This window comes from Erpetoichthys calabaricus, chromosome 5 (assembly GCF_900747795.2).
Source record: "Erpetoichthys calabaricus chromosome 5, fErpCal1.3, whole genome shotgun sequence".
NCBI classification, from domain to species: Eukaryota; Metazoa; Chordata; class Cladistia; order Polypteriformes; family Polypteridae; genus Erpetoichthys; species Erpetoichthys calabaricus.
Window position 1 is genome coordinate 70,646,432 of NC_041398.2, and position 27,500 is coordinate 70,673,931.

Below are 27,500 nucleotides of genomic sequence, written 5' to 3' on the forward strand. Positions count from 1 at the left end.
AAGGCTGTAAATTTAAAAAAAAAAAAAAAAAAAAGGGAATATATTTAGAAGGGGGTGATTCTTTATATATATTTTGTGGTAAGCCAGCCCCCGGACACACAGACAGACACCAGAATGTCCAAAGCACACACGTTTATTTCCTTCTCAGCACCACAATGCCTTATCCCAACAACTCTCTCTCTCTCTCTCTCTCTCTTCCTTGGACCTACAGTCCCCTCCTCACAAGCTCCGTCTCATTCCTCCCAACTCCGGCTTGTCTACTGGAGGGAGGCGGCCCCTTTTATAATGACCTGGATGGGCTCCAGGTGCTCCGTCTGACGACACTTCCTGGTGTGGCGGAAGTGTCAGGAGAGCACGCAGAAGCACTCTGGGTGCCCCTGGGATTTCTTCCAGCAGCACTTCCTGGTGTGGTGGAAGTGTTGCCATCCAGGGTTCCATAATCGTCCTGACGCCCCCTGGTGGTGGCCACGTCTTCCCATAGGGATGAGCTTCCCAGCTTCGTTCCAGTGGCCCCCAAGCAGAAGCAGGCGGCTGCCTTCTTTTGGCCCAGGGGAGGTATCGTCCCTCTCGTGCACCGTCCAGGCATCCTGGCTGGGTAGGGTCCCCAGCCGTCTGGCACAGTATATATACAGTGCATCCGGAAAGTATTCACAGCGCATCACTTTTTCCACATTTTGTTATGTTACAGCCTTATTCCAAAATGGATTAAATTCATTTTTTTCCTCAGAATTCTACACACAACACCCCATAATGACAACGTGAAAAAAGTTTACTTGAGGTTTTTGCAAAGTTATTAAAAATAAAAAAATTGAGAAAGCACATGTACATAAGTATTCACATCTTTTGCCATGAAGCTCAAAATTAAGCTCAGGTGCATCCTGTTTCCCCTGATCATCCTTGAGATGTTTCTACAGTTTAATTGGAGTCCACCTGTGGTAAATTCAGTTGATTGGACATGATTTGGAAAGGCACACACCTGTCTATATAAGGTCCTACAGTTGACAGTTCATGTTAGAGCACAAACCAAGCATGAAGTCAAAGGAATTGTCTGTAGACCTCCGAGACAGGATTGTCTCGAGGCACAAATCTGGGGAAGGTTACAGAAAAATTTCTGCTGCTTTGAAGTTCCCAATGAGCACAGTGGCCTCCATCATCCGTAAATGGAAGAAGTTCGAAACCACCAGGACTCTTCCTAGAGCTGGCCGGCCATCTAAACTGAGCGATCGGGGGAGAAGGGCCTTAGTCAGGGAGGTGACCAAGAACCCGATGGTCACTCTGTCAGTGCTCCAGAGGTCCTCTGTGGAGAGAGGAGAACCTTCCAGAAGGACAACCATCTCTGCAGCAATCCACCAATCAGGCCTGTATGGTAGAGTGGCCAGGCGGAAGCCACTCCTTAGTAAAAGGTACATGGCAGCCTGCCTGGAGTTTGCCAAAAGGCACCTGAAGGACTCTCAGACCATGAGAAAGAAAATTCTCTGGTCTAATGAGACAAAGATTGAACTCTTTGGTGTGAATGCCAGGCGTCATGTTTGGAGGAAACCAGGCACCGCTCATCACCAGGCCAATACCATCCCTACAGTGAAGCATGGTGGTGGCAGCATCATCCTGTGGGGATGTTTTTCAGCGGCAGGGACTGGGAGACTAGTCAGGATAAAGGGAAAGATGACTGCAGTAAAGTACAGAGACATCCTGGATGAAAACCTGCTTCAGAGCACTCTTGACCTCAGACTGGGGCGACGGTTATCTTTCAGCAGGACAACGACCCTAAGCACACAGCCAAGATATCAAAGGAGTGGCTTCAGGACAACTCTGTGAATGTCCTTGAGTGGCCCAGCCAGAACCCTATACTTGAATCTGATTGAACATCTCTGGAGAGATCTTAAAATGGGTGTGCAGCGACGCTTCCCATCCAACCTGATGGAGCTCGAGAGGTGCTGCAAAGAGGAATGGGCGAAACTGGCCAAGGATAGGTGTGCCAAGCTTGTGGCATCATATTCAAAAAGACTCGAGACTGTAATTGCTGCCAAAGGTGCATCGACAAAGTATTGAGCAAAGGCTGTGAATACTTATGTACATGTGATTTCTCAGTTTTTTTATTTTTAATAAATTTGCAAAAACCTCAAGTAAACGTTTTTCATGTTGTCATTATAGGGTGTTGTGTGTAGAATTCTGAGGAAAAAAATGAATTTAATCCATTTTGGAATAAGGCTGTAACATAACAAAATGTGGAAAAAGTGATGCGCTGTGAATACTTTCTGGATGCACTGTATATACAGTTAGGTCCATAAATATTTGGACAGAGACAACTTTTTTCTAATTTTGGTTCTGTACATTACCACAATAAATTTTAAATGAAACAACTCAGATGCGTTTGAAGTGCAGACTTTCAGCTTTAATTCAGTGGGGTGAACAAAACGATTGCATAAAAATGTGAGGCAACTAAAGCATTTTTTTAACACAATCCCTTCATTTCAGGGCCTCAAAAGTTATTGGACAATTGACTCAAAGGCTATTTCATGGGCGGTGTGGGCAAGTCCGTTATAATGTCATTATCAATTAAGCAGATAAAAGGCCTGGAGTTGATTTGACGTGTGGTGCTTGCATGTGGAAGATTTTGCTGTGAACAGACAACATGCGGTCAAAGGAGCTCTCCATGCAGGTGAAAGAAGCCATCCTTAAGCTGCGAAAACAGAAAAAACCCATCCGAGAAACTGCTACAATATTATGCGTGGCAAAATCTACTGTTTGGTACATCCTGAGAAAGAAAGCAAGCACTGGTGAACTCGGCAACGCAAAAAGACCTGGACGTCCACGGAAGACAACAGTGGTGGATGATCGCAGAATCATTTCCATGGTGAAGAGAAACCACTTCACAACAGCCAACCAAGTGAACAACACTCTCCAGGGGGTAGGCATATCGATATCCAAGTCTACCATAAAGAGAAGACTGCATGAAAGTAAATACAGAGGGTGCACTGCAAGGTGCAAGCCATTCATAAGCCTCAAAAATAGAAAGGCTAGATTGGACTTTGCTAAAGAACATCTAAAAAAGACAGCACAGTTCTGGAAAAACATTCTTTGGACAGATGAAACCAAGATCAACCTCTACCAGAATGATGGCAAGAAAAAAGTATGGAGAAGGTGTGGAGCAGCTCATTATCCAAAGCATACCACATCATCTGTGAAACACGGTGGAGGCAGTGTGACGGCTTGGCGTGCATGGCTGCCAGTGGCATTGGGTCACTAGTGTTTATTGATGATGTGACACATGACAGAAGCAGCCAAATGAATTCTGAGGTGTTCAGAGACATACTGTCTGCTCAAATCCAGCTAAATGCAGTCAAATTGATTGGGCGGCGTTTCATGATAGAGATGGACAATGACGCAAAACATACAGCCAAAGCAACCCAGGTGTTTATTAAAGCAAAGAAGTGGAAAATTCTTGAATGGCCAAGTCAGTCACCTGATCTTAACCCAATTGAGCATGCATTTCACTTGTTGAAGACTAAACTTCGGACCGAAAGGCTCACAAACAAACAGCAACTGAAAGCCGCTGCAGTACAGGCCTGGCAGAGCATTAAAAAGGAGGAAACCAGCATCTGGTGATGTCCATGAGTTCAACACTTCAGGCTGTCATTGCCAGCAAAGGGTTTTCAACCAAGTATTAGAAATGAACATTTTATTTCCAGTTATTTAATTTGTCCAATTACTTTTGAGCCCCTGAAATGAAGGGATTGTGTTAAAAAAATGCTTTAGTTACCTCACATTTTTATGCAATTGTTTTGTTCACCCCACTGAATTAAAGCTGAAAGTCTGCACTTCAACTGCATCTGAGTTGTTTAAATTGCCGAAACAACGTTCGGAACGTGGTGCAGTGGGAAACTGTTTAAGGGGTGGGGGGGGACCTTTTTCACTGCTACAGTGCTAAACACGCATTAAACGGAGTACATGCATTAGTGGAGGTATTGAGTGGTGAAAATGGACAGAGAACATTCAGAAACTGAAGCTGTAGCAGACGATAAAGTTGAACATGATGACACAAGAACTTTTGCTGAAAAAAGGAGCCGTGTCTGTTGTCTGGAGATACTTTGGTTTTAAAAGGTTGGATGTGGACCAAACAACTATTTACCGCAAATGTTGTCGCCGGAGGCGGCAACACAAGCAATTTTCTGCACCACATTAGCCGCAAACATGCTTTGGTGTACCATGGATGTATGGCACTAAGATTGGCACCCTCCACGTCTTCGGGTAAAACTGAAAAAGCTAGAGGACACTTGAGTCAGACCTCACTTGTAAACGTGTTTGCTAGAGGTACCTACTACCCCCAAAAAAAGCAAGCGGTGGATTGAGAAAACCAATGCCATTATAATCCATATAGCTAACATGTCAGTGGACAGAGATTGTTAACATTAACAGAAAGTGTAGTTGGTTTACAAAAAATATTTACTATTCCTTTTCTAAGACATGTTCAGTGCAATGCAACTTTTGACAAGCACCTCTGGTTATCTTGCTAAGTCTAAATGCCTCTTTGGATGGTTGAAAATATGTTGTCAAAATTATATTTTACGTTGTTTGCAAAATTTGTTCTATATTTTGACTGCAACTGTTCTGCAATTGTGATTCCTTCTCCATTAGTGCCACCCCCTTGAAAATGATCACTTTATGGGGCCATGCAAACCTGTATTAATACTTGTGTGTACATTAAAATGTTTTTTGTACAATTCTCATTACAGTGGAATAGGTTATTCTTAGCCAGTCTACTGCAGTAATTGCAGTGGAAAATGAGGTTAATATCCACTCATGCATGGGGAAAAAAATACCTTTTGAATACTGTGAAACCGGCATAATTTTGAAAAATACCGTGATTTTGAATTTTGGTCATACTGCCCAGCACTAATATATATACTGTATATGTATATATATGTGTGTGTGTGTGTGTGTGTGTGTATGTATATATATGTATGTATATGTATAATATATTTGTAAGGAAAGCTTGAACATAATTGATCTATTTGCAGGGCTTAAATTTGTCAAACCCACCATGTGCTGGAGACCACGCCATTCCTGTTGCTGTGTTTAGCTTCTTGGTGTTTTACATCTTCTTACTTTTAAATCTTTTCTCTTCTGTTTAGTTGTATAGTTTTTTTGAAGATGAGAAGTATGTGTATCTGGTCCTAGAAATGTGTGAAAATGGAGAGATGACTCGGTATCTAAAAAAGCGCAAAAAGCCTTTCTCTGAAGATGAAGGTTGGTAATTGTTTGTTTTATTTTAAATTTCATGTCCTATAATACATTTGGTGGATTGGGGGCTTTACCAAATTGTCAAATTTAAAAATGCTTATAATTGTAAATGTTTACAAATATTTTCAGGTCATTTTAAAATTAAAAAAATGTTCATGAACGAGATGTATGTTTGCACCTTTATGCACAAAAAAAATGCATATCAGGCTTAGGCAGGAGAAGTTCTAAAGTTAAGCATGAGAACTATGTGCTTGTTAGTTAAATACGGCTCACTCCTTTTCTTACAGACCTAGAATTATCTAGAATAATTATGATCCATTAAACATTAGCAGATGTTGTGGGAGCCTACGATTGTATCATTGCATCAGTTAAACTGAATCTTAGCAACACCCTCCCCACTGCATACATACTGCATTTTCTGACCTACCACTTTCAGCCTTCCTTATAAGTTTAAAGTAAGAAGCTCCACTTTGTTCCATAATGTATTTTACCCTAGTGAAAATAAGCAATACAGCTCACAAATGTAAAATAAATAAATAAAATGCACAGTTCAGTGATTCAGAAAAAATAGGAGGAATGTTGGAAAGGGTAAAGCTCAGCTTTTCTATCATTATCGAATAAAGTTGTCTGCCTTTGATCTGTTTCAGAGGTGACGTTGCATTATGTGAAGTGTTTACGTTTTTTTCAGTCCTTTAATAAAAGTGGTATTATAGTTGGGAAAGCTAAACAATATGAATTTAACAGAAGAATCTAGCTAAAGTTTAACTTTTGTGCCAAAAAAAGCACATTCCCTCTTCTATCCTTGTAAATTTTAAATCCAATCAGTGCCACAATATGTAAAAAATATTTAATTGTCCCAAATATTTAACAGTATGCTATATTTAACAGCTGGTGGATTATGCATTTTAAGCAAGGATTTAATTTACTACTAAATTATCTGTAGTTGTACCTTTATGCAATAGTGATAATTCATCAGTAATAAAATTTAAACGAGGGAGAATCAAAACATAATGGCAACATACCATATAATACTGGTAACTGTGAATAGATGAATGTAACACTTATATCACTTCTACAGTCTTCCTGCTGGTCGATGTACTTCTTGTATTGTTCCACTAACGTCTTCATTCCTTGGATGAAGAAGCTTTTCAGCTGTTCCCGAATCCTTTTCTGCACCGCTCCTCTAACCTCAATATCAGAGGTGAACCTGTGACTGTGTAGAGCTTCAAGTGGTCTGAAGATGTGGTAGTTGTGTGGCGCTAGATCGGGAGGATGTGGAAGACGTTTAAACTGTGACTGTTGCATTTCCTCCATCGCTGTGGCTGCTGCATGGGAATGTGTGATGTTATGGAACAGCAAGACTCTTTTTGACAGCTTTCCTTTTTTTTTTTTGTTGCAAATTTCAGTTTTCTCTCTCTTTCTCTCCCTAAGCATAACACAGTACGTCGCACAGGTCACCTAGTGTCCATGTTCCTGATAATGCACCAGAATAGGACCCTTCATGTCCCAAAGGAATGTTGTCATGAATTTCTTGGCAATAGACTGTCATTTGAAATTCTTCTTTAACAGTGAATATAGATGTTTCCACTGCATGCTTTCCAGCTAACAGTGATGGATCCGTGTCTCACCTCCAATTTCATTCGGCTCCAAAACATTGGTATCTTCCTCATAACATTTCAGGAAATGGGGCGCAACCTCCATGTGCTGTTTCTTATGCAGATCAGTATGGTGTTTGAGTACCTATTTTGCCCAGGCTTTACACCAAGTCACCATTATGGCATGCACTGATCCAAAACTGATTTCCAAATGTACAGCAAAAACAGACAACGCAATCCATCTGCCTGTTCTGATTTAAAGAATTCACCATGTCAATGTTGGCCTGTGCACATACAATACAATACAATTTATTTTTATATAACCCAAAATCACGCAAGGAGTGCCGCAATAGGCTTTAACAGGCCCTGCCATTTGACAGCCCCCCAGCCTTGACTCTCTAAGAAGACAAGGAAAAATTCACAAAAAAAACCCTTGTCGGGGGAAAAAATGGAAGAAACCTTGGGAAAAGCAGTTCAAAAAGAGACCCTTTTCCAGGTAGGCTGGGCGTGCAGTGGGTGTCAAAAAAAAAAAAAAAAAGGGGTAATTACAATACAATACACAAAACAAAACACAAGTAATCCTCTGTACAATGCAAAAGTACAATAGTAATATTACAAGTACAGAGCAGAATTCATTTGTAGATAATATTACATAATACGATTTGGATTTGGTTTGGATGATGTTGGTCAACCAGATTGAACTTTGTCGTTTACACCTGCTCTTCCCACTTTAAATCTTTCTACCGATTCAGAAACTTTTTGTTGAATCATGCTGTTTTCACTTTATTACTGAGCCAGCATTCTTTAGTGAATGTCTGCAAGTTTCAGTCCCTCTGCTAAAATATATCTCACTATGCCATGTTTTGCAACAATAGTGCACTCCTGCAGTGAAGTGTCCACCATGTTCATTTGACCTTGGCCTCAATTAGACTAATGGCAGAGCATAGTGCTGTGTGTGTTTGAATTACACATAAGCCTCTGTGAACATGTTGTATTGCATCAGCTTCTATCCATTGTGGTTACCTCTATTTTCAAATTGCCTTTACATTTTGATTTACCCTCATATTTGTACAATGACAGTTTTTTTTAATATTGTGGTCCTTCCATCAGCATCAGTTGTTAAGAACTGAAATCCATCAGATTATATTGTTTTTTTGTTTTTTTTCCAACCCTATGTTTTGTTCCCTTCCCACCATAATGTTTATGTTCCTTGTTATAACTTCTCAAATTATATTGCCTCATTGTAGCTGAATGGGTTCTTTCTTATCCAGTTAATTTTTTAACTTAAAATACATGCATTTACCCTATTTCACTTGTGTCCTTTAATTATGCCATTTACAGTTTGTATTAGTATGTTTATAAACTGTTTTTCTTTTGTTATAGCTCGACAGTTTATGCGTCAGATTGTGAAAGGGATGTCATATCTGCACGATCATGGTATTTTGCATCGGGATCTTACACTTTCTAATCTGCTACTTACCCGAAGTATGAACATCAAAATTGCTGACTTTGGTCTTGCAACTCGGTTAAAGCTTCCTGATGAGAAGCATTTTACAATGTGTGGGACGCCCAATTACATTTCTCCAGAAATTGCATCTTGTAATGCTCATGGCCTCGAATCAGACTTGTGGTCTTTAGGATGTATGTTTTATACTTTTCTTGTTGGAAAACCTCCTTTCGAAACAGAAACAGTGAGAAACACCCTAAATAAAGTGGTGGTTGGTGACTATAAAATGCCCCAACATGTATCAAAAGAAGCTCAGAACTTAATTTATGAGCTACTTCGCAGAAATCCTGTTGATCGTATCCCACTGTCTTCAGTACTAAACCATCCTTTTATGACCAAACCCTCTTCCAGGATCAAAGACTCAGGAATTGTAGAATGCTCAATAGACAGTGGCATTGCCACCATTTCTACTGGATTTACTGCAACCATCGGCTCATCTTCAAATTGTACAAGTGGACGCTTTTTTCAAAAATCCAAGCAATTTGTAGCACAGCCCCTACCTAACAGAATGAATTTAATACCACTGTCAAATGGTTCACGCAATGAAGTATTACAAGATAATAGTAATGCCTTTCATCATGAACAGCAATTACAGCAGGAAGATATAGTAAGAGACAGAAGTGGAAGAACTATGGAAAAATCGAATGACAGGCCTCTTTCACGTTACCTCCGTAGAGCCCACTCCTCTGACAGATGTGGCCCCCCTGGTAGCAATATGCAGGATCAAGCAAGTATTGGAATGGAGAATTGTCCCTCAGTTGGGGTTTCATCTGAGTCTGAACGATTACAGATTTGTAGGAATCAAGACAACTTCACCCGCAGCAATTCCTATGGTGATATTCCACAAGGTTTCAAAGAAAATTCATCTTGTACTGGTCATCATGGTATACATGGAAAATCCCCTCCTGTCAAACAAAAGGCTAAGTAAGTCATTGAGAATTACAGTACTTTAGAGACAAATGTAAACTTATACTAACTTCATCTGTTGTTTTGACTGTTTATATAACAACTGTTCTATTTTAAGATAATTAATTTGGATTGTTTGACTAGACCAAACTGATGCATTGCAAAATATGAAAATGTGAAACTAAATACAGTCTAATTCAAGCGTTAATTGTAAAAATGGTCAATAACATTCTACTTAAGCAAAATACAACCGTTTGTACTTCCCGTGTACCTAAAATATTTTTAAACAGTGTCTTGCAGAAAACATTACCCATGAGTACCTCAGATTTTTTTCTTCTTGTGCAAACATTTGACAAATATTTTTGAGGTAGCATGTGACCAGTGCATTAATTTAGCACGTACACTTGGAAAAAGTTGGTATCCTAATATTTGCTGTGAGCTCCATCATAAGGATATTTGCCAAACTGAAAGTATCACAGTACAAAGTAGTACAAGAAAATTAAAAAAAAAAAAAAAAATGCACAAGTAACATGGAAATACTGAGATGCTTAGAAGATCTTACATTAAGTCAGAATATAAAAAATATACTGTAGTTGCATATTCAGTATAAGTAAATTTATAGCAGGCACTGGTGCACAGCATAACAAAGTAGTACATTAGAACAACAGGTAGAAAAAATGAAAGAATTTTGATATATAAAAAAACAAAACAGGTAAGGTAAGTTTTCTTGAGTGTTATCAGTGGTGCTTTTCATACAGACCTAACTGGAAAACCACACAGTGTAGGAAATTCAGTATCCTAAGAGAGTTGTATAAATTGAGATTTTTGGATAGCCCGGTGGCTAGCATCAAAAGATAAGTGGTGTCTTAACATGGTGTTTTGTATGGACTAAGCAGAGATGATGTGTATTCTGGTGTATTGCATTTGACAGTTTTGTAAGTTTTCCTGTTCCGAGTGTTAAGCAGACGTGAGGTTAAACAAGTGGAGGGATGAATCCAAATAGAATTTATTATTCAACGGTTGTTTCCACAAGTACATGTATACGTCTCTAAATTGAAAATATTTAGTCATTTTATTTGAATGTGTAATTAAAAAGTGACTTTAACGCAGGAAAGTCGTTTATAATGGTTTGCTGCAAAAGCATTTTCAAAAGTCTTTGCCACACAGTATTGGACAAAAAGTGATGATGAAACAGATTAGCTGTGCAGAAATACTCAATGTTCAAACTTGAAAGTGGTGGGAAGGGAACAAAATAATGTATTGAGATCTTGTTGTAAATGTTATATTCCTATAATGAAAACCACTGAAAATTGTGTTAACACAAAGGTTTTATATATCATAATAGTAAATGGTTTATACAGTATGTTTTGTTTGCATATTTCTACAAATAATTGTTTTATTTTTCCCACAGTTCAGAGTTTGTCTATCATGGGAATACAGTACTCCAGCCACATAGACCAGAACCCAATGCTGCTCATCATTGGTTTGCTAAAGCTCAGCCTCCTCAAGGTTTGAATTAATTTCTAACTGTTAAAGCAAGTAAATCGAAGCCCAGCTTAACATTTTATTAAAACGTATGTCCTTCTGCATGCTCATTGCATATTGCAAGCTTGCAATACCAATCAACACTTGGCATAATGTGCTTTTTGCGGCCTGTCACTTGCACCCATGATAACAAAAGGCAAAATATGCGTTTTAACCAAGTCCCGACAAAACAGCAAAGTACAAATTGTTTTTTTTTTTTTTTTGTTTCTCCGTAATGCGTATTGTTACCGTAACACAGTTTTTGTTCAGAAGATGGTAGAAAGAGAACAATTGAGGATGCTGTGTTTGTATGAGTAAAATAACTTTTAGTTTCCTGTTGGTAGACATTTTTTTCCAAATCCTTTTTATGAGGTAGATCTAATTTCTAATTTAATATGGTATCGTGATTTGTAGCAATTTTAAATGAACTTGTAACCAATAGTCTTTTAATCATTGTAATAACATTACAGAATACTGCTACATGTGCTAGGTTGCCGCAATCTGTGAGACAACAAAACTAATTCCTGTGTCCCAAGCTAATAAGCCAGTATGCCATTCCCCCACCAGCCCATGTAGACTCATTCCCCGGTACATGGGTACAGCAGCTAATTGTAATCCACAAACATCATTGGGTCTTTGATATTTGAAAATTAAATTGTACTTGTCCATGAAATGTTACTCTTTAGTAATTGTTATTTTGCTAATATCTTTCTTATACTAATGGAAATAGAAATCTCACAACAGCAGATGTCACAAATCTGGTAAAGTGATTTTATGACGAAGCTTGATTAGAAGTGAGTTGTTAAAAAACACATTTAAACAGTTCAGGTAACTGTAAATATTCTGAATTATTTTGTTATTAACTTGTTCATTTAGCACTTGTGTAATATTTTTTGTTGTCGTATTGATTTTAAGCAGTATTTATTTTTCAATTACTAGAAAGAAAATATATGTGAGACAAATTTAGTAGATGCACGTGGTTCTGTTTTCAATTTTTATTGTATGATTCTAGATCAGTTTCACAATCCAGTGCACGTCACAAACAAGAATATCTTGAGTGAAAGCTCTGACGATGAAAAACAGCCACTTTCTGCACAAAATCAGTTGTTTCTAAAAATGTGGGGTGATAAAGCAGCGAAAATGGCCAATGACTGTTTTCATGAGGAAGTGCACACTGTGAGGCAAGTGAACCGAAGAGCGGAAGATGTTACTACTATGTCCAAATCAGAAAATTCCTGTCAAGCTCAGATGGTAGAGCCACATTTACGTGTTTCCAGAAATGTGAAGCATGAAAAAGAACATTTAAAAGATACTATCTCTCCATTAAATGCCAAGAGATTGAAACCTGTCAGACAAAAAGTAAAGGATGCAATGGTAAGAAAAATATTGGGTACTGATTTTAAGTAACTTGTGCTGCAAGTTAATTCTCACTATTACACTGATGTTTTTGTGATAAAATTTTGTTTTGCTTGCATTTTTAAGATTGTTCATTAGTCAGATTATTCATTAGTATCTGTGCTTGCTTCAGGTGAGCATCCTTGATACAGGTGAAGTCTGCATGGAGTTTGTCAAAGGGCAAAGCTCACAGGAACGTGTCCGTGAAGTGGTGAAGATATCTTGTGATGGAACTTTGGTGAGCTGCTGTTCTTCTTGTGTCCATTTGTTAACAATATTTACAAGTTCAGAAAGATGAAGTTTGAATAATTTATTCCTTAACATCCTTGAACATAATGTTTATTTTGCTGACTTTATTTTTCAGTATAAATATGAAAAATATACATAATACTGGCTCATGGTTAATTTGCGCTGCAATTTTTGTATTATGACAGATCTCAATTTACCATCCTAATGAGGGAAGAGGATTTCCTCTTAATGACAGGCCACCATCTCCTCCAGAAGATATTGTGTTTTACAGCTTTGATGATTTACCAGGTACCTCTCTTCAAAAATGTGAACCTGTTTGGTATAATATATATGTCTTTGCATGGGTGTGTGTGTGTGTATATAATATACACATGCATATATACATTTGTTTACTAATGACTGCATCTATTATACTGCATAAGTAACTAATTGGTTAATGCATCTGGTTTGTATTGTATATATTTTTATAGTAATAGAAAAAGACCATTTGTCTGAATTCAGCTTTATTTCATAGGTACATTGCAGATGGTGTCCTGGTATTTTAGGTCAAAAGTTAGAAGTAAAAATGTGCATTAACATGTACTGCAAAAAACAGCTCCACCCAAAAATTATATTTTTTTATATGGCTTACCTCATGTACTTTGTAGTGGTAGGCAAGAAAATTTTTTAACCTAATGTATATAGAAGCCAATAATGACCAATGTTGTACAACAACAAATGACTCGAACAATGTCCATGGAAAAAAGAAAAAAAAATCTTAAGTTACTTGTTGCTTAATCCACAATATTAGTTATCCAGTCGTATACAAAATTGTGAAAAACACATGCTTTTTTTGCTAAAATATTAAGTAGTTTGGGAATTATCAATGCACATCATAAACAGGAAACCTAAAGCCTCATTTGAATTTATGACCTGCCTGTCCTCCTCATTCATTGACCAAGAGTCCTGTCATCAATTCAGGAAGTCATTTTTGACTTTGCACTCACTTTTGACAGCCCATGCATAGGAGTGAGTTTATCCTGAATTGCATATCATACACACACCACACAACTATGTACCCACCTCTTTCACTCCTCCTGCTCTCTTACTTTAAGCTACTACCAATCTACAATTTAGCTTTCTATTTCAATGTCTTTTTCCTTCAGTGTTCTAACTTTTTTGTCACGTGCCAGTGCTCCCAGGACAGTCCTTTGTGCAATTTTCTGAACACCATATCCATCACTATCATCAACCACAAGACCTAATTGCATTTGATAAACTTTCACCTGACCCCTGATTCTTTTCTGTTGCACATTGAACCAAAAGCATGATCACTCAATATGACCCAAAATTCATATACTTGAATGAGCATGCTTTTTATCATTCTTCAGGAATCCTCGTATCACACACAATCATGTTGTGCAGGCCTAGCAAACACTGAATTCCAGGACCTTCCACTGCCTTCAATATTTCTGAAACATTACTCCAGTTGGGCCTGCTACTTCATTTACCTTCAACTTTATCAGCACTTCTGAGACCCATTCTTTTGTAAACTTGTACTTAATTTCTTCCGTGTATCCTGTTTCCCATTATTATCAGTTGTGGTGTTTGCATCAGCTTTCTTAAGGCAATTCACATCTACTAAGTCCTGTTTTTCCATTGATTTCTGATTGAAAACGTCAAACACATTTTCCTTTTCTTACTTGCTCTCTAGACCACTTACAAACTCCTGTCTCTTGCTCTCTTGCCCCCTTTCCTGCTCTTCTGGTAGTGTGCTTTTGCTTCTTTATAGATCACCCTGTCACCAACTCTGGTGTGTGTAATAAACCAGTTAAGATGTACTGAAAGAAACTCATCTTGAGGTATGGATTTAAAAAAACAAAAGTTTTGCCAGTATGTTAAAACTTATGAACACTTTAAAATTTAAAACCTATAAATCTGTTCATGTAAAGGAAATGGGAATGTGATTTTCGGTCAGTGTATTAGTGTCTTAAAGTTATTGGCTTTGTGTGCAGACTTGTAGGTGAACTGTTTGTTATAAGTGAGCCTATACATTTAAAAATATTGCCCAGAAAGATGTGCAGTTCATTCTGTTTGTTGAGTTGATGCAAACAGGGAGGGTGGATGGGAGAAAGCAGTGTCTTGTGCTATGTTTGCTTGCTAGTGATGACCGCATGAGATAGAAGAAAAAAATATTTTGACAGATAAGGGACACGCCTTTGTGAACAACTACTTGGCACTATATTTAGAAGCCAAGAGAGAAAATAATTGGATGAAACAGTATTTACCCACACAGTATACCAACCAGCATCCACTACCTTAAAATGGAAATATGTGCAGCAACAAAGGTAAATGTTTGTACAGTTGAGGTTTTTATAGATAGCAGATCCAAATCCCTCAGAGTTTTATGTAATTAATGTTATCATCTTGGATAAAGGCATCAGCCATAAGTAAGAATATTACAAAGATTTCTGGAGCTGCTTACTGTAAAGTATGCTATACAAAATTGCCCAGGAGTAAAATATTCCTGCTTTTTCTAGTGACTTAACTCTTCCTGATGATCATTACAAAACACAATTTTACAGGAAAGTGTATTGTTTAGAATTGAAATGGTTTATCAGTACAAATTATATTAAATTTGAGTATATATTATTATTAGAGGTTTACAATTTTAATTTGTTTATTGTTCACTCAAGCACAGTGTTTTTTTTTTGTCTTTTTCATCAGTTGTATGTAGTCCCCCCCTTTAAAGTCCACAGATGTGAATGTATACGCAAAGCAGTGCTTGAAATGGATATACATAAGTGCTAGCACCCTAGGTGTTACACTGATGTATTAACGTGTGGAGCACGAAGCAGTAGATTCGAGCATCGCAACATGATTTCTGTGGCTTCCCCATTAGGAATTTAAGTGGTACAATCTAAGACCGATGCCAGGGTATTGTGAGATTTAAGAGCTGTGATTGAAGAGCAGGTTGTTGGGGATGAGCCCTCCTTGTAGTTTTCAGCACCATGATCGAGGGGTGGAAGCTGACAGAGCAGAAAACATAACGGCAAAAAGCAACACCATTGAGCTTTGGATCTTCCTTGAGCTTTACCATTTCATAACATGATCAACTCTCTCTCTCTCTCTCTCCCCCCTTTTTTCCCCCTCTTTAGAACACCGCCCTGTCTTCAGTTGTAAATCTACCCTATTGGTTAGTGGTGCTTCTGCTGTGTCTTTCATTTGCATAAAGCCCCATCTTTGCAGCACAGCGCAGAGCATGCACATTACTATAATATTAATGAATGCTGATAAAACATTTATTGCCATTTAAAAAAAAATGTTGGCAAATTCTCTTTTTCTATAATGTCACTAAATTTCAATCAAATCAGTGAAAGCATGTTTGGTAGATTTAGAGGTATGCCATTTTTCTGATGTGCTTTGGTTGGGCGAGTCAATCAACTTTGCGTTGAACTTTTTTATTTAAGCTATTAAGCATCTAATATTCAACATAATGTTTTCTTTTACAGAGAAATACTGGAAGAAATATCAGTATGCTTCTAGGATTGTGCAGCTGTTGAAAACAAAAACTCCAAAAGTTACACTCTATACAAAGCATGCTAAGTTCATTCTGATGGAAAACTCTCCAGATGCAAATTTAGAAGCATTTTTTTACAATGGTAAGAATCTATCTAATAGATATCTGGTATATAAAACATTTTAGTTGGTGAACAAAGCTTAGATCTTACTTTATCTTGCAGGTACAAAGACGCTTAAGACAACAGAATTCCTGAAGATTATAGAAAAGAACGGGCACTCTTACATGTTTAAAAAAGATACGGAAATAAAGGACCTGAGTGGTGAACTCAGAACATATGTGGAGCTTTCTAATACAGTGAGTTAAAGATGATTTAAAGTCATCACAACATTCCTTATTTTTATAATGATTTCTGTAATATTAAAAGACTGTTTTGTTTTCTTTTAAGGGTCACAGAATGTGTTTGGCATTAGAAGCCTCAGTAATGGCAGAAGAGAGCAGAAGTGAAAAGAATGTGGACTTCTTTCCAGTTGTTGTTGGAAGGTAAGAAAGGCAAAGGTTGATGTCTATCAAAGCTAGCTCTTGCCTAGCATCTATTATTTCCGTCTTACCGTGATCAATGGAAAATTGATGAAAAGCTGGACATAATAGTTTTGCACAATTTTTTAAGGTTATTTAAATTTATTAGGTGATGCATTGTTGTTCCTTTTTAGATACTTCTTTGCTGAAAAAAAAAATCAACACATCAAAGTCTGTATGATAGTGTGTTTTTGGTCATTATGTATTCCCACACAGCAGGCTGTAGTCTTTGCAAATATGGTAAACTTGTTAAATGGCATAGCATGAATAGTGACTAATAAAAGTGTTTTAGTTGCATAAGGAAATTAAATAAATAAAAGCAATTTTCCTTCTGTGTGACATAGTCGTGTCAGTCTTTGAATGTTTGATTGACTTTGTTGATATTTTATTGTCCTAATGTGCTACTGTTATAATTATGGATAGTAAGTTCTCATTTTAAACTACTGGCCCTGTTTTTAAGTCCAAAATAAAGTTCCAGTGCAGGCAAGGTATTTTTTTGTAATATTTGTAGAAGACCCTGGACTTTGGAATACAATTTCACATGGCAAATGCATGTGCACCATGTTTGAGAACTTTGACTTAAATGATAAATGTGGTGGTCTAGTTCAATTTTTTACTGTTGACAATTAAAATTGTCATCTGCTCAGAAGCTGTAAGATGTGTTGATACCAAAAAAGGCAATCTCAAAATTGTGTTTTAAAAAAAGAGGCAGAAAATTATTTCACACTACCATTTATTTTGAGCTTGACATAAGCATAGTAGTATGAAAACAATAACAAAAAACTGAAAATTCAAGTGAAATAAGCATGAATATATATTATGATTTTAGCTTTTAGTTAGCTGAAGGATATAAGTTAACCACAATAGGTATGCAGCTTTGGGTGCTAGAGCTATAGCTTAACTTTTTATGTAACTGGGCAATGTATGTTTGATTAAAATCAATATCTATAAATAAATTGATTGCCTTCAGTATCTCGGCATTTACTAGTATCAGTTCTTGGGCAGAAGGATAGTGAGAATGGTAGACAAAAAGTCAAGAACAATCCAGCTGAACTCCAAGGTTAAGGTTCATCAGCGTCTGATTATAACATCTGTCACTTTTTGAGTGACATGTGGGCTCAGTGGAAGAAGACCCAGGAGGACTCAACTGTTAAAGAAAAATATAAAAAAGCCAGAATGGAATTTGCTAAAATGAATATGGACAAGTTGCATTCTAAGAGAATTTTTTTGGACAGATGAGACAAAACTGGAGCGTTTTAAAAAGTCGAATCAGCTCTCTGTCCACAGGCAAAGAAAAGAACACCATACCCACTATGAAAAATGGATGAGTCTCGGTTATGTTTTAGAACTGTTTTGCTGTGTCTGGCGTGGGGTAACTTGGGTCTGTGTAGGGAACAAACTCAAGACTATCAACATTCTGAAGTGAAACGTACTGCTCAGTGTCAGAAAGCTCTGTCTCAGTTGCAGGTCATGGATCCTCCAACAGGATAATGACCCAAAACACACCGCTAAAAGCACCTACGAATGGCTAAGAACAAAACATTGGGCTATGAGTACTGATTTGAATCCTTTTGATTGGAAAGAACTGAAACATGCAGTCTGGAGAAGGCATCCTACAAACCTGACATAGCTGGAGCACTTTGCTCAGGAAGAGTGGGACATACTACTTGTCTACTGAGCTCCAGAAATCACTTGCCTACAGTGATTGCCTCTAAAGGTTGTGCAACACAATATTTGGTTAAGGGTCCCATCATTTTGTCCATGCCCTTTTCATTTGTTATATTATCTGAGAAATTTTGTTGAATCAAAACTCTAAAGCAAAGCCTGATTTTGGTTAAACACAGAATGATCCATAATCGGTGCCAATTATTTTCTTCAGTTTCATGCTATTTCAGAGGCAAATGTGGGTTTTTTTGTGGGGAGGTAACATTTTTTTTTTTTTGTTTTGTCTCTTATCCAATTTTAGCTTGTGGTGGTGGCCAAGAAAAAAAATTTTATCTCTTGTTTTCATTCAGAAAAGATATAACAATGTTTCTATTAGAATAGGTGTCTATGGTGACAATCACTGCACAGCAGCAAACAATATCAAAAATATCCATGAAAACATTCTACTTTACTCATGTTGCATAATCCACATGCCAAGTCATCCAGATGTATACATACCCACAACATCTGTAAAACATGTGTCTTTTACTCTTATAAACAAAAATTAAACATGCTTAAACTTGAATGAGCATTTGAATTTTTGGATTAGGATTATTTAGCAGGAATCTGTGAAATTGCATGTAGAAATGACTTTCTGCTTGTTGAAGTATCTTGGATGACCACAAGTTCAAGCTTCTGATATTTTCACTCACTTTTCTTTAACTTTTAATCTTTAATTGTACTAGTCTGTCATTGCATTTTGCAAAGTTGATATCCTGTAAAATGCAATGTTATCCAGTGATTAAGTGGTTACTGGGCTTGACCTACGACGGTAGTTTATGGTGTTGGAGCAGGTCTTCAGTTCAAACTAGTGCTGTCAAATTTGCCAAAAAATGTTTGAATATTTTAAATATTCTAATATATTTGAACATAGGTTGACATACCCAGGGCTTTACATGTACATGTTTTTGTGTGTGTGTGTACTTTGTTATCATGGTAACGACCTGCAGCAACAATAAAACCAACAGCAAAAAAAAAAACAGAAATCCTAGCAGTACACTGGCAGCTGTTGTTCACATATAAGAGCTAATAAAATCCTGAGCAGCTCCACCCAATAAAAGGGAACCATCTGCACCACCGTCATGTTTTCAGTCTAGTACTGATGACTGGGTAATGAAATCTTAAATCGCTCAGAATGTTTCAGCGAGAGCACTATCCTTCACTCATGTTACTTAACTTTTATCCACACAAAAATTGCTTTCCCCTGGGCTCCACCCCAACCTTTCCTGTCATTCCTCACAGCTGTCTCCACATCACAATACATTTACAGTGCAGTGCACCAGCTGAGTGCTACAAATGGTACCTGCGCAACATTTTCATAAGCGCTTCATGCTGTGCAAATGCACCAAGAGTAAAAAGAAATTGAAAAATATTAATGTAATGAAGTGAGGAGCCAGTGCTTATGGTTCATAAGGATTTAAGCTGCTGTTTGTGAGTATACTGTACCTGTAGATCAAAGTGCAGGGCAGTAGGACAGGAAAAAGAGTGAAGAGGTCCAGCTTTAAGTTTTTATAATGAAGATGATAAGGTAACCATTCTAATTTAGAAAAGGGCTGATTGTGGATATGAAATGCAAAAACCAATCGGTAAAATACCTCAGCTTTGTGTAGTGTGTCTGGAGTAACTCTATGCTGAAATTTGTTTGGGTAAAACAAACAACCAATCTTTTAAAATGTAATGTCAGCTTTTGCTTTCAATTAAGAGTTTTTTCAAATGAATTTGAAAAATATTTGAATAGTGATGTTCAATCCAACCGCCCTAGCTCAAATGTTTGGTTGCATTTAAGTGCATTACTTTTTCATTCACAATTATAATTAAAAAAACCACTTCCAGAGAAAATATTTTAGTAAAAACACGTGTTTGGGACATTGCAAGCATACAACTGTGGATGACTTGACATGTGGATGCGCAATCAGTGTGAGATTTTTTTTTTTTTTTTCATAGATGTCTTTGATATTGTTTTCTTTTGTCCAGCACTGGTCATTATGAATGTGTATTCTTTCCGAACCTTTGTTTTCTCTGTTTTGTGTTGAAACATGAGAATGAAAGTTGCTCTTGGCTGTCAATGCAAATTGCATGGGGGTAAGTAATGTATAAAAAACAAATATAATTTATGGGAGGAATATTCCTTTAGTAGGCTCTAGCCACCCCTCCATTGCCTACCCCAGAACACTGAATTGATGTTTCTGAACATAGAAGAGTTTATGGACTTTGCAATGTATTTTCATTTTTGCACTGTTTGTACAACATGGTTATTTTTATATATGTAAATCTGACTGTGTCTCACAGGCGACCATCAGTTATTCCTCCGTTAAGCAGTGCTTTACCAACAGCACAGGAAATGAAAAGCTCAGGAAGACCTCCATCATTCGTACATGATAGTGCTTTGGGCAGCAGCATGTCCTCTACCCAACATCCCCATAACAATCCTTCGGTAAATAATTTTCTTAACACGTGCGTTTAATGCAGTCTCCTAATTTCTAATTTCTCATCCTAATGTTTCTAATTTTTCATTGTCTTTTTAGATTATTTCCTATGAGAGTTCAGTATTCACCACAGCTCACACTGCTAAAAGCCTTTCTCCTTGTACAAAGCAGGACGTGACTCAAGATGTAAGCAAAGTGCTGAGGACCGTATTCTTTTCAAATATTGGTTGGGCTTCCCAGGTAATGTTTTATTTATTTTTTTTAAACAAAACAAGATATGTTATACACATTTTTTTGCTCACTCTTTAATCATGCTATAGCCTCTTTCAAGATCAATTTTTATTAAACTTGTACCCTCACAGAATAATAAATTACTTGTGCCCTTAGATAGAATCTTTTGTTTCATGTTTTCTGTTTCTGGGATGGCTGGTTCTGATCAGGATACATTTCAAATTAAGTTAATTTTTAATATTAAATATAGAGAAACGTCAAGCAAAATGACTACATCTTGCATGAAGAAGGGGCCTGAGTTGCCTCGAAAGCTTGCATATTGTAATCTTTTTTGTTAGCCAATAAAAGGTGTCATTTTGCTTGACTTTTCTCTACATTCATAATGGCTAACACGGTACAACACCCTAGTAATATTAAATATAAAAAATGTTTATCTGAGTTTGAAGTGTCAGTATATGTAATTTCTTTCCTATAAGCAAGGCAATGAACAACTGAATAACAATGCCATTAAAAGGCAAACCCTTTCATTAGCAAATATTTAAAGTATGACTAACATCACCACTTGCATATTTCTCTGTTGTGTCACAAAAAAGGAGCCAACTGTCTGGCAACAAAGCTGAAATATTCTAGTGTGTTTACCTAAGATTTTTACATGACCTCTTCTTTACATAAGCAAAATAAAATACAATCATATGAAAAAGTTTGGGAACCCCTCTTAATTCTTTGGATTTTTATTTATCATTGGCTGAACTTTCAAAGTAGCAGCTTCCTTTTAATATATGACATGCCTTATGGAAACAGTAGTATTTCAGCAGTGACATTAAGTTTATTGGATTAACAGAAAATATGCAATATGCATCATAACAAAATTAGACAGGTGCATAAATTTGGGCACCCCAACAGAGATATTACATCAATACTTAGTTGAGCCTCCTTTTGCAAATATAACAGCCTCTAGACGCCTCCTATAGCCTTTGATGAGTGTCTGGATTCTGGATGCAGGTATTTTTGACCATTCTTCCATACAAAATCTCTCCAGTTCAGTTAAATTTGATGGTTGCTGAGCATAACAGCATGCTTCAAATCATCCCATAGATTTTTGATGATGTTCAAGTCAGGGGACTGTGACGGCCATTCCAGAACATTGTACTTCTCCTCCTGCATGAATGCCTTTGTAGATTTTGAACTGTGTTTTGGGTCATTGTCTTGTTGGAATATCCAACCCCTGCATAACTTCAACTTTGTGACTGATGCTTGAACGTTATCCTGAAGAATTTGTTGATATTGGGTTGAATTCATCCGACTCTCGACTTTAACAAGGGCCCCATTCCCTGAACTAGCCACACAGTCCCACAGCATGATGGAACCTCCACAAAATTTGACAGTAGGTAGCAGGTGTTCTTCTTCCGCCATGCAAAGCGCTTTTTGCTATGACCAAATAACTCAATTTTTGTCTCATCAGTCCAAAGCACTTTGTTCCAAAATGAATCTGGCTTGTCTAAATGAGCATTTGCATACAACAAGCGACTCAGTTTGTGGCGTGAGTGCAGAAAGGGCTTCTTTCTCATCACCCTGCCATACAGATGTTCTTTGTGCAAATTGCGCTGAATTGTAGAACGATATACAGATACACCATCTGCAGCAAGATGTTCTTGCAGGTCTTTGGAGGTGATCTGTGGGTTGTCTGTAACCATTCTCACAATCCTGCGCATATGCCGCTCCCGTATTTTTCTTGGCCTGCCAGACCTGCTGGGTTTAACAGCAACTGTGAATCTTGCCTTCCTTTTTCGGATTACATTCCTTACAGTTGAAACTGACAGTTTAAACCTCGGAGATAGCATTTTGTAGCCTTTCCCTAAACCATGATACTGAACAATCTTTGTGTTCAGATCTTTTGAGAGTTGCTTTGAGGATCCCATGCTGTCACTCTTCAGAGGAGAGTCAAAGGGAAGCACAACTTGCAATTGACCACCTTAAATAACTTTTCTCATGATTGGACACACCTGTCTATGAAGTTCAAGGCATAATGAGCTAATCCAACCAATTTGGTGTTGCAAGTAATCAGTATTGAGCAGTTACATGCATTCAAATCAGCAAAATGACAAGGGGACCCAAATTTTTGCACAGCTAGTTTTTCACTTTTGATTTAATTTCATATAACTAAATACTGCTTCACTGAAAATCTTACTGAGAAGTACTGAGATGTTCCTAGGAAATGAAAGATACACCACTGTTATCTTTTTTGTTGAAAGTACAGTAAATTATGCAGGCTGAGAGGCCTACTTTTTCATATGACTGTACTTTGAAATGTTTGAATTATAATTAGATAATAACATTATTTTTTAAAAGCTGTAAAGTCAACTACTTTTGTTAAACAATGTGTTTTTAGTAGTTTTAGATGAATATTTTGGTTCATAAGATACTTCAGTTGTTTAAAGACAGTTCAGTGTTGCAATGTTTCAGTTTCCAAATTTTTATGTATTTAATTTATTTAAATAACAAAGTGGTCTTTGTGCTTTTATGATAATTGGCATTTTGTCATGTTATGTATTGTATAATATAAAGTCAAATTTATCCTTTTATTCTTTTAGCCAGTGTAATTAAACACATACATTTTCTGTATATTAAATGCAATGTTTCAATATTTTAAACTGTTTAGGCAGTTGTGCATTTGTTAAATTATTAAAAGCTCACCATTTCAGCTATAAAATATCTCATTAACATATAAACAAGTGTAATAGTTTCTAGAACAAAGACCCAACTGCTGAATGAACTGATTTCCAATTTACTTAAAATAAGCATTTTATTTGTTGCACTGATCAGCAAAACACAGTCTTGTTTAAGATCTTGAATTGTAATTGTTTGACGTTATGGATAATGCAATTGGTAAACTAAATACAGAAAGAAAGAAAGAAAACCATTGAAACAATATTAAATACTTGTAATAGTTTTTCTAATATTAAAAGTTTTGTATATATGTAAAATTAAGCACCATTTTAACGTAAGACTATGAAAACCAGTAAACCACATTCTTTGTGTTTAATCAAATGCTATTTTCAAAAATAGTACATGGTTGATCTTGAATGGTGTCCTTCCACTTGTTGTATGAGCTTTGATAGTTGCCCTTGGATCTAGCCTGCCATTGAGTTAGTGTAGTGTCGGTGGTTATTGACAGTTTAATGTATTTGGAATTATTTGTTATATTTTCTTCAGTGGATCAAATGAAGGGACTCTAGTATAAATTTTAAGTTCTGGTAAGATCAAAAAAACCATAAATATCAGAGGATGACATCAGGCTTGGAAATCAAAGTGCATAGTGAAAGAAAATTTGATGCTAGAACTTGGAGGAATGAAGTAAACCACGTTCAAAAAGGCTTTAGTGGTGGTGTTGTGTTGGGTTTTTTTTTTTTTTGCTTCATTACAGTGAGCTTCTGAATCTGAGTCATGATAATTCTCCACATTCGCTAAAAGACTTGATTTTTTTTTTGTTTGTTTGTTTTTTAAGAAAATTTATGAGCAGCATGGTTGCCCAATTGCCAGTTTTAAATGGATAGTAGTTTCGTTTCTTGCCTTTTACCAGTGCTGAAGAATAAAGGGCAATATCTTTACAAGAAGCAAAGATGCATATACTGCACAATACCCATAACACTTTTCACTTACATTGACTTGACGTAGTTTATTAACATCTGTCCCTACAAGTGTTACATGCATTGTATTGTAAGCACTGTAAAGCTCTTTGATCATGCCAGATCATGGGTACATAACTGTATACACTAGGCTTTAAAAACAATCTGCCTGCTACAACAGTTTGACATTAAATATATATATAATTTTTTGATTATGTCATGTAGACCTCATTTGCATTTGGTTTGGCTAAAAGCAAGGGACTTGTACTTCAAATGCACCCAATCCCCTTGTTCTAATGACAGTTAATGATAAACTTATTATTTAGTTATGGATATAAAATTACTTTTTAGTTGGTCTTTTCATCTTTAAGTCCTTATCAGGCTGTAAAAACTGCCCATAAATGGACTTTCCTGAATCTTTTGAAGTAAGTAGTTGAGGATGCCATCTTCATTAGCAGATGCTGACTTAATGAACTTTCAGACTATAAATAATAAGTAGTTTGTAGAAACCATTGGTGCTGTCTACTAGGTAAGACGTAAGTAAATAGAGTAAAACATTTGAGTTAAGTTTCCACCTTCATTAAATATGCTGGAAAGGAGCCTTGACCCAGTTTTGCTGGCCAGCAGTAAAGTGGTGTTAAGGTGGTAAATAAGGGGGTGGGAGACATGGGTAGGTTTAGTCCTTGAAAACAAAGGACCAAAGAAAATCATTATGATATAGCATAGTGAAATGCTGCGCAGCTAACACAGTTTATTTAAAAATAAGACAAATGTTCAAATTTGGCAAATCATTTCCTTCTAGTGTAATTTCAAAAATATTCTTGTTTATGTATGATACTAAAAAAGCAAGTTAACCTTCATCTCCAGAACAATATTTATGGGTGCTGAGCAGATCTAATCCTGGTCTGTGCCAAGAGATTTTTCAGAGTTAGCATTTATGATGTCATCCCTTCCTATTTTATTCTGTTTGCATTCATCTCCAATTTGAGTTTTGGGAAGAGCCCAGGGTTGCACTTGAATACTGGTGCTTGTGTGGAATGCACAAAGATTAATTTGATTTGTTTTGTAAAAATAAAAAAAAGAAAATATTAGGTTGGTATTGCTTTGTTTCAAATACAGTGCAATCACAAAACACCTCTTCTGGCTGAATTATTATTTTTCTATTTATTTTATATTAATAAATGTGGCAAAATGTCAGTGTTAATGTTGCAACTCAGTAAATTTGGTTAGCACATTTTATTCCTAAACTAGCTACACATTCCTCTCTACGCCTTCTTCTCAGACTCTTTGTTTTGAGGTGCGCTGCTTGCCTCCTGTCTGCTTTTTGACTATTGCCAATAGAAGACAGACCCCCATTACCTGTTTGAGAACACATCATTTGTGTTCTTGTGAATATGTCACATCTTTGAAGGCAAATCGTGTTGCACCACTTTGGTATTTATTAAGTATTTGCTTTGTTGTTGAAATGCTCATTTTTTGGTAGGAGGAAAAAAGTAAATTCCACAGTCAGAAATTAAACTTTGCTCTCCTAAAGTACTGTGTCATCATCCCCTACCACTGCCTCACCAAAGCCAAACTAACTAATCTGGTTGCTTAGAGGGATAGGTATACCCCCTAGAAACACACGCACACACTAAGACAGTAGTGTTTTATTCTATTGTGGAATGTCCTATAATGCTACTGAAAATGGTTTTCAAATTGAATTTCCCACTGGGCAGCTAGTATTTTCCACAGTTTGTGAACTCAAAGTAAATCCATACTGCGTTTTATGCTATACCTTTTCTATACAATTTTAGTAAACAAAAATACTTCAAGGTTGCTGATTACACAAGTGTGAAGAATTAACTGTATTTTAAAAATTATTGGAAAGACTTAGTTAGATGGATAACATTTAAACCAGTATCTCTGTTAATTTGTGGATTGGACATATTTAAACTAATCTATAACCTCTCTTCTCCATTAGCTGTCAAATGGAAATGTCTGGATACAGTTTAATGACGGTTCTCAGCTGATGGTTCCATTAGACAGTTCTTGTATCACTTACACTACTCCTCAAGGTCATGTAACAAGGTATGTGCAAAATATAATCTGTCTTTGTATGATCTTGTTTTCTTTAAAATACATCACAACAATTAACTTATTGGTCTGTAATGAATAAATTGCTTTTATATAGTTTGCACATAAATGGTAATTATTTGAAAGTAAGTCTTGGAGAGTGTGTGTTTTTTGGTTTTATTTTCTCCCTGTCCATTTCTTCATCACAGTGTGAAGTGATCTTTATAGGGAAACAAGAAGCCCTATTTTTGCCATTATACCCATTGAACCCTCAGGTTCTTTTATTAAAGAAATATTTCACCCCAAAAAAACTTACGTTACTTGCCCCATGTGTTTCTTGTGATGTTCAAGAAAAAATTTTAATTTAAGTTTTTCATGGAGAACTGCAATAATGTCTATGATATAGTACAATGACAAATACATTAAAAGCATCAAGTGGGGTGGGAGGGAAATTCACATTCCTCATGTAACCTAATCCACAGTAATTTGTTTACAACCGGTAAAACATAATTTTTTTGCTAAAATATTGTTAGATACTTCTGGAAAAACAAACACATTCACTTAAGACTGACCTTTTGAATTAAATACAGAACTCTTGACCAATTAATGAGGGGGAAGAGGAGGGTCTCAGATAAAATTCACTTAATACAGAGTTAATTTACTTACATTTTTATTTCACTGACACATTGGATAGAAGTGACTTACAAATATCAAAGGGCACACTACAACTGCTTCCACATTCTGTTTCTCGAGTGATGGCAGGTTATTTGAAATGGCACAATTAGGGTTTATAGTCTGCCACCCGAATCAACAGGCCACACTACATACCAGAAGTAATGTGCAATTTTAGTTACAGTAAATTAGATTTACTTTGTAAATGTAATGCAATATAGTGGCATTCCCAGAACTTTGCTGGAAGATGGCATAAGCTGCGGAGTTATTGCACGCTACACCATTTCAGTA

At 36.6% G+C, this 27,500-nt stretch overlaps 1 protein-coding gene across 2 annotated transcripts in view; it reads left to right on the forward strand.

Annotated features, from left to right (window-relative positions):
* plk4 (polo-like kinase 4 (Drosophila)) overlaps positions 1-27,500 on the forward strand; it is a 41,032-nt gene that overhangs the window by 10,073 nt on the left and 3,459 nt on the right. For both annotated transcript variants that reach the window (XM_028801651.2, XM_028801650.2), the window contains exons 4-15: positions 5,133-5,247; positions 8,220-9,267; positions 10,661-10,758; positions 11,786-12,147; positions 12,302-12,406; positions 12,603-12,705; positions 15,909-16,058; positions 16,140-16,273; positions 16,365-16,459; positions 20,489-20,633; positions 20,725-20,865; positions 26,446-26,552. In XM_028801651.2, the coding sequence (XP_028657484.1) occupies positions 5,133-5,247; positions 8,220-9,267; positions 10,661-10,758; positions 11,786-12,147; positions 12,302-12,406; positions 12,603-12,705; positions 15,909-16,058; positions 16,140-16,273; positions 16,365-16,459; positions 20,489-20,633; positions 20,725-20,865; positions 26,446-26,552 (2,603 nt within the window). The remainder of the gene's footprint in view (positions 1-5,132; positions 5,248-8,219; positions 9,268-10,660; positions 10,759-11,785; positions 12,148-12,301; positions 12,407-12,602; positions 12,706-15,908; positions 16,059-16,139; positions 16,274-16,364; positions 16,460-20,488; positions 20,634-20,724; positions 20,866-26,445; positions 26,553-27,500) is intronic.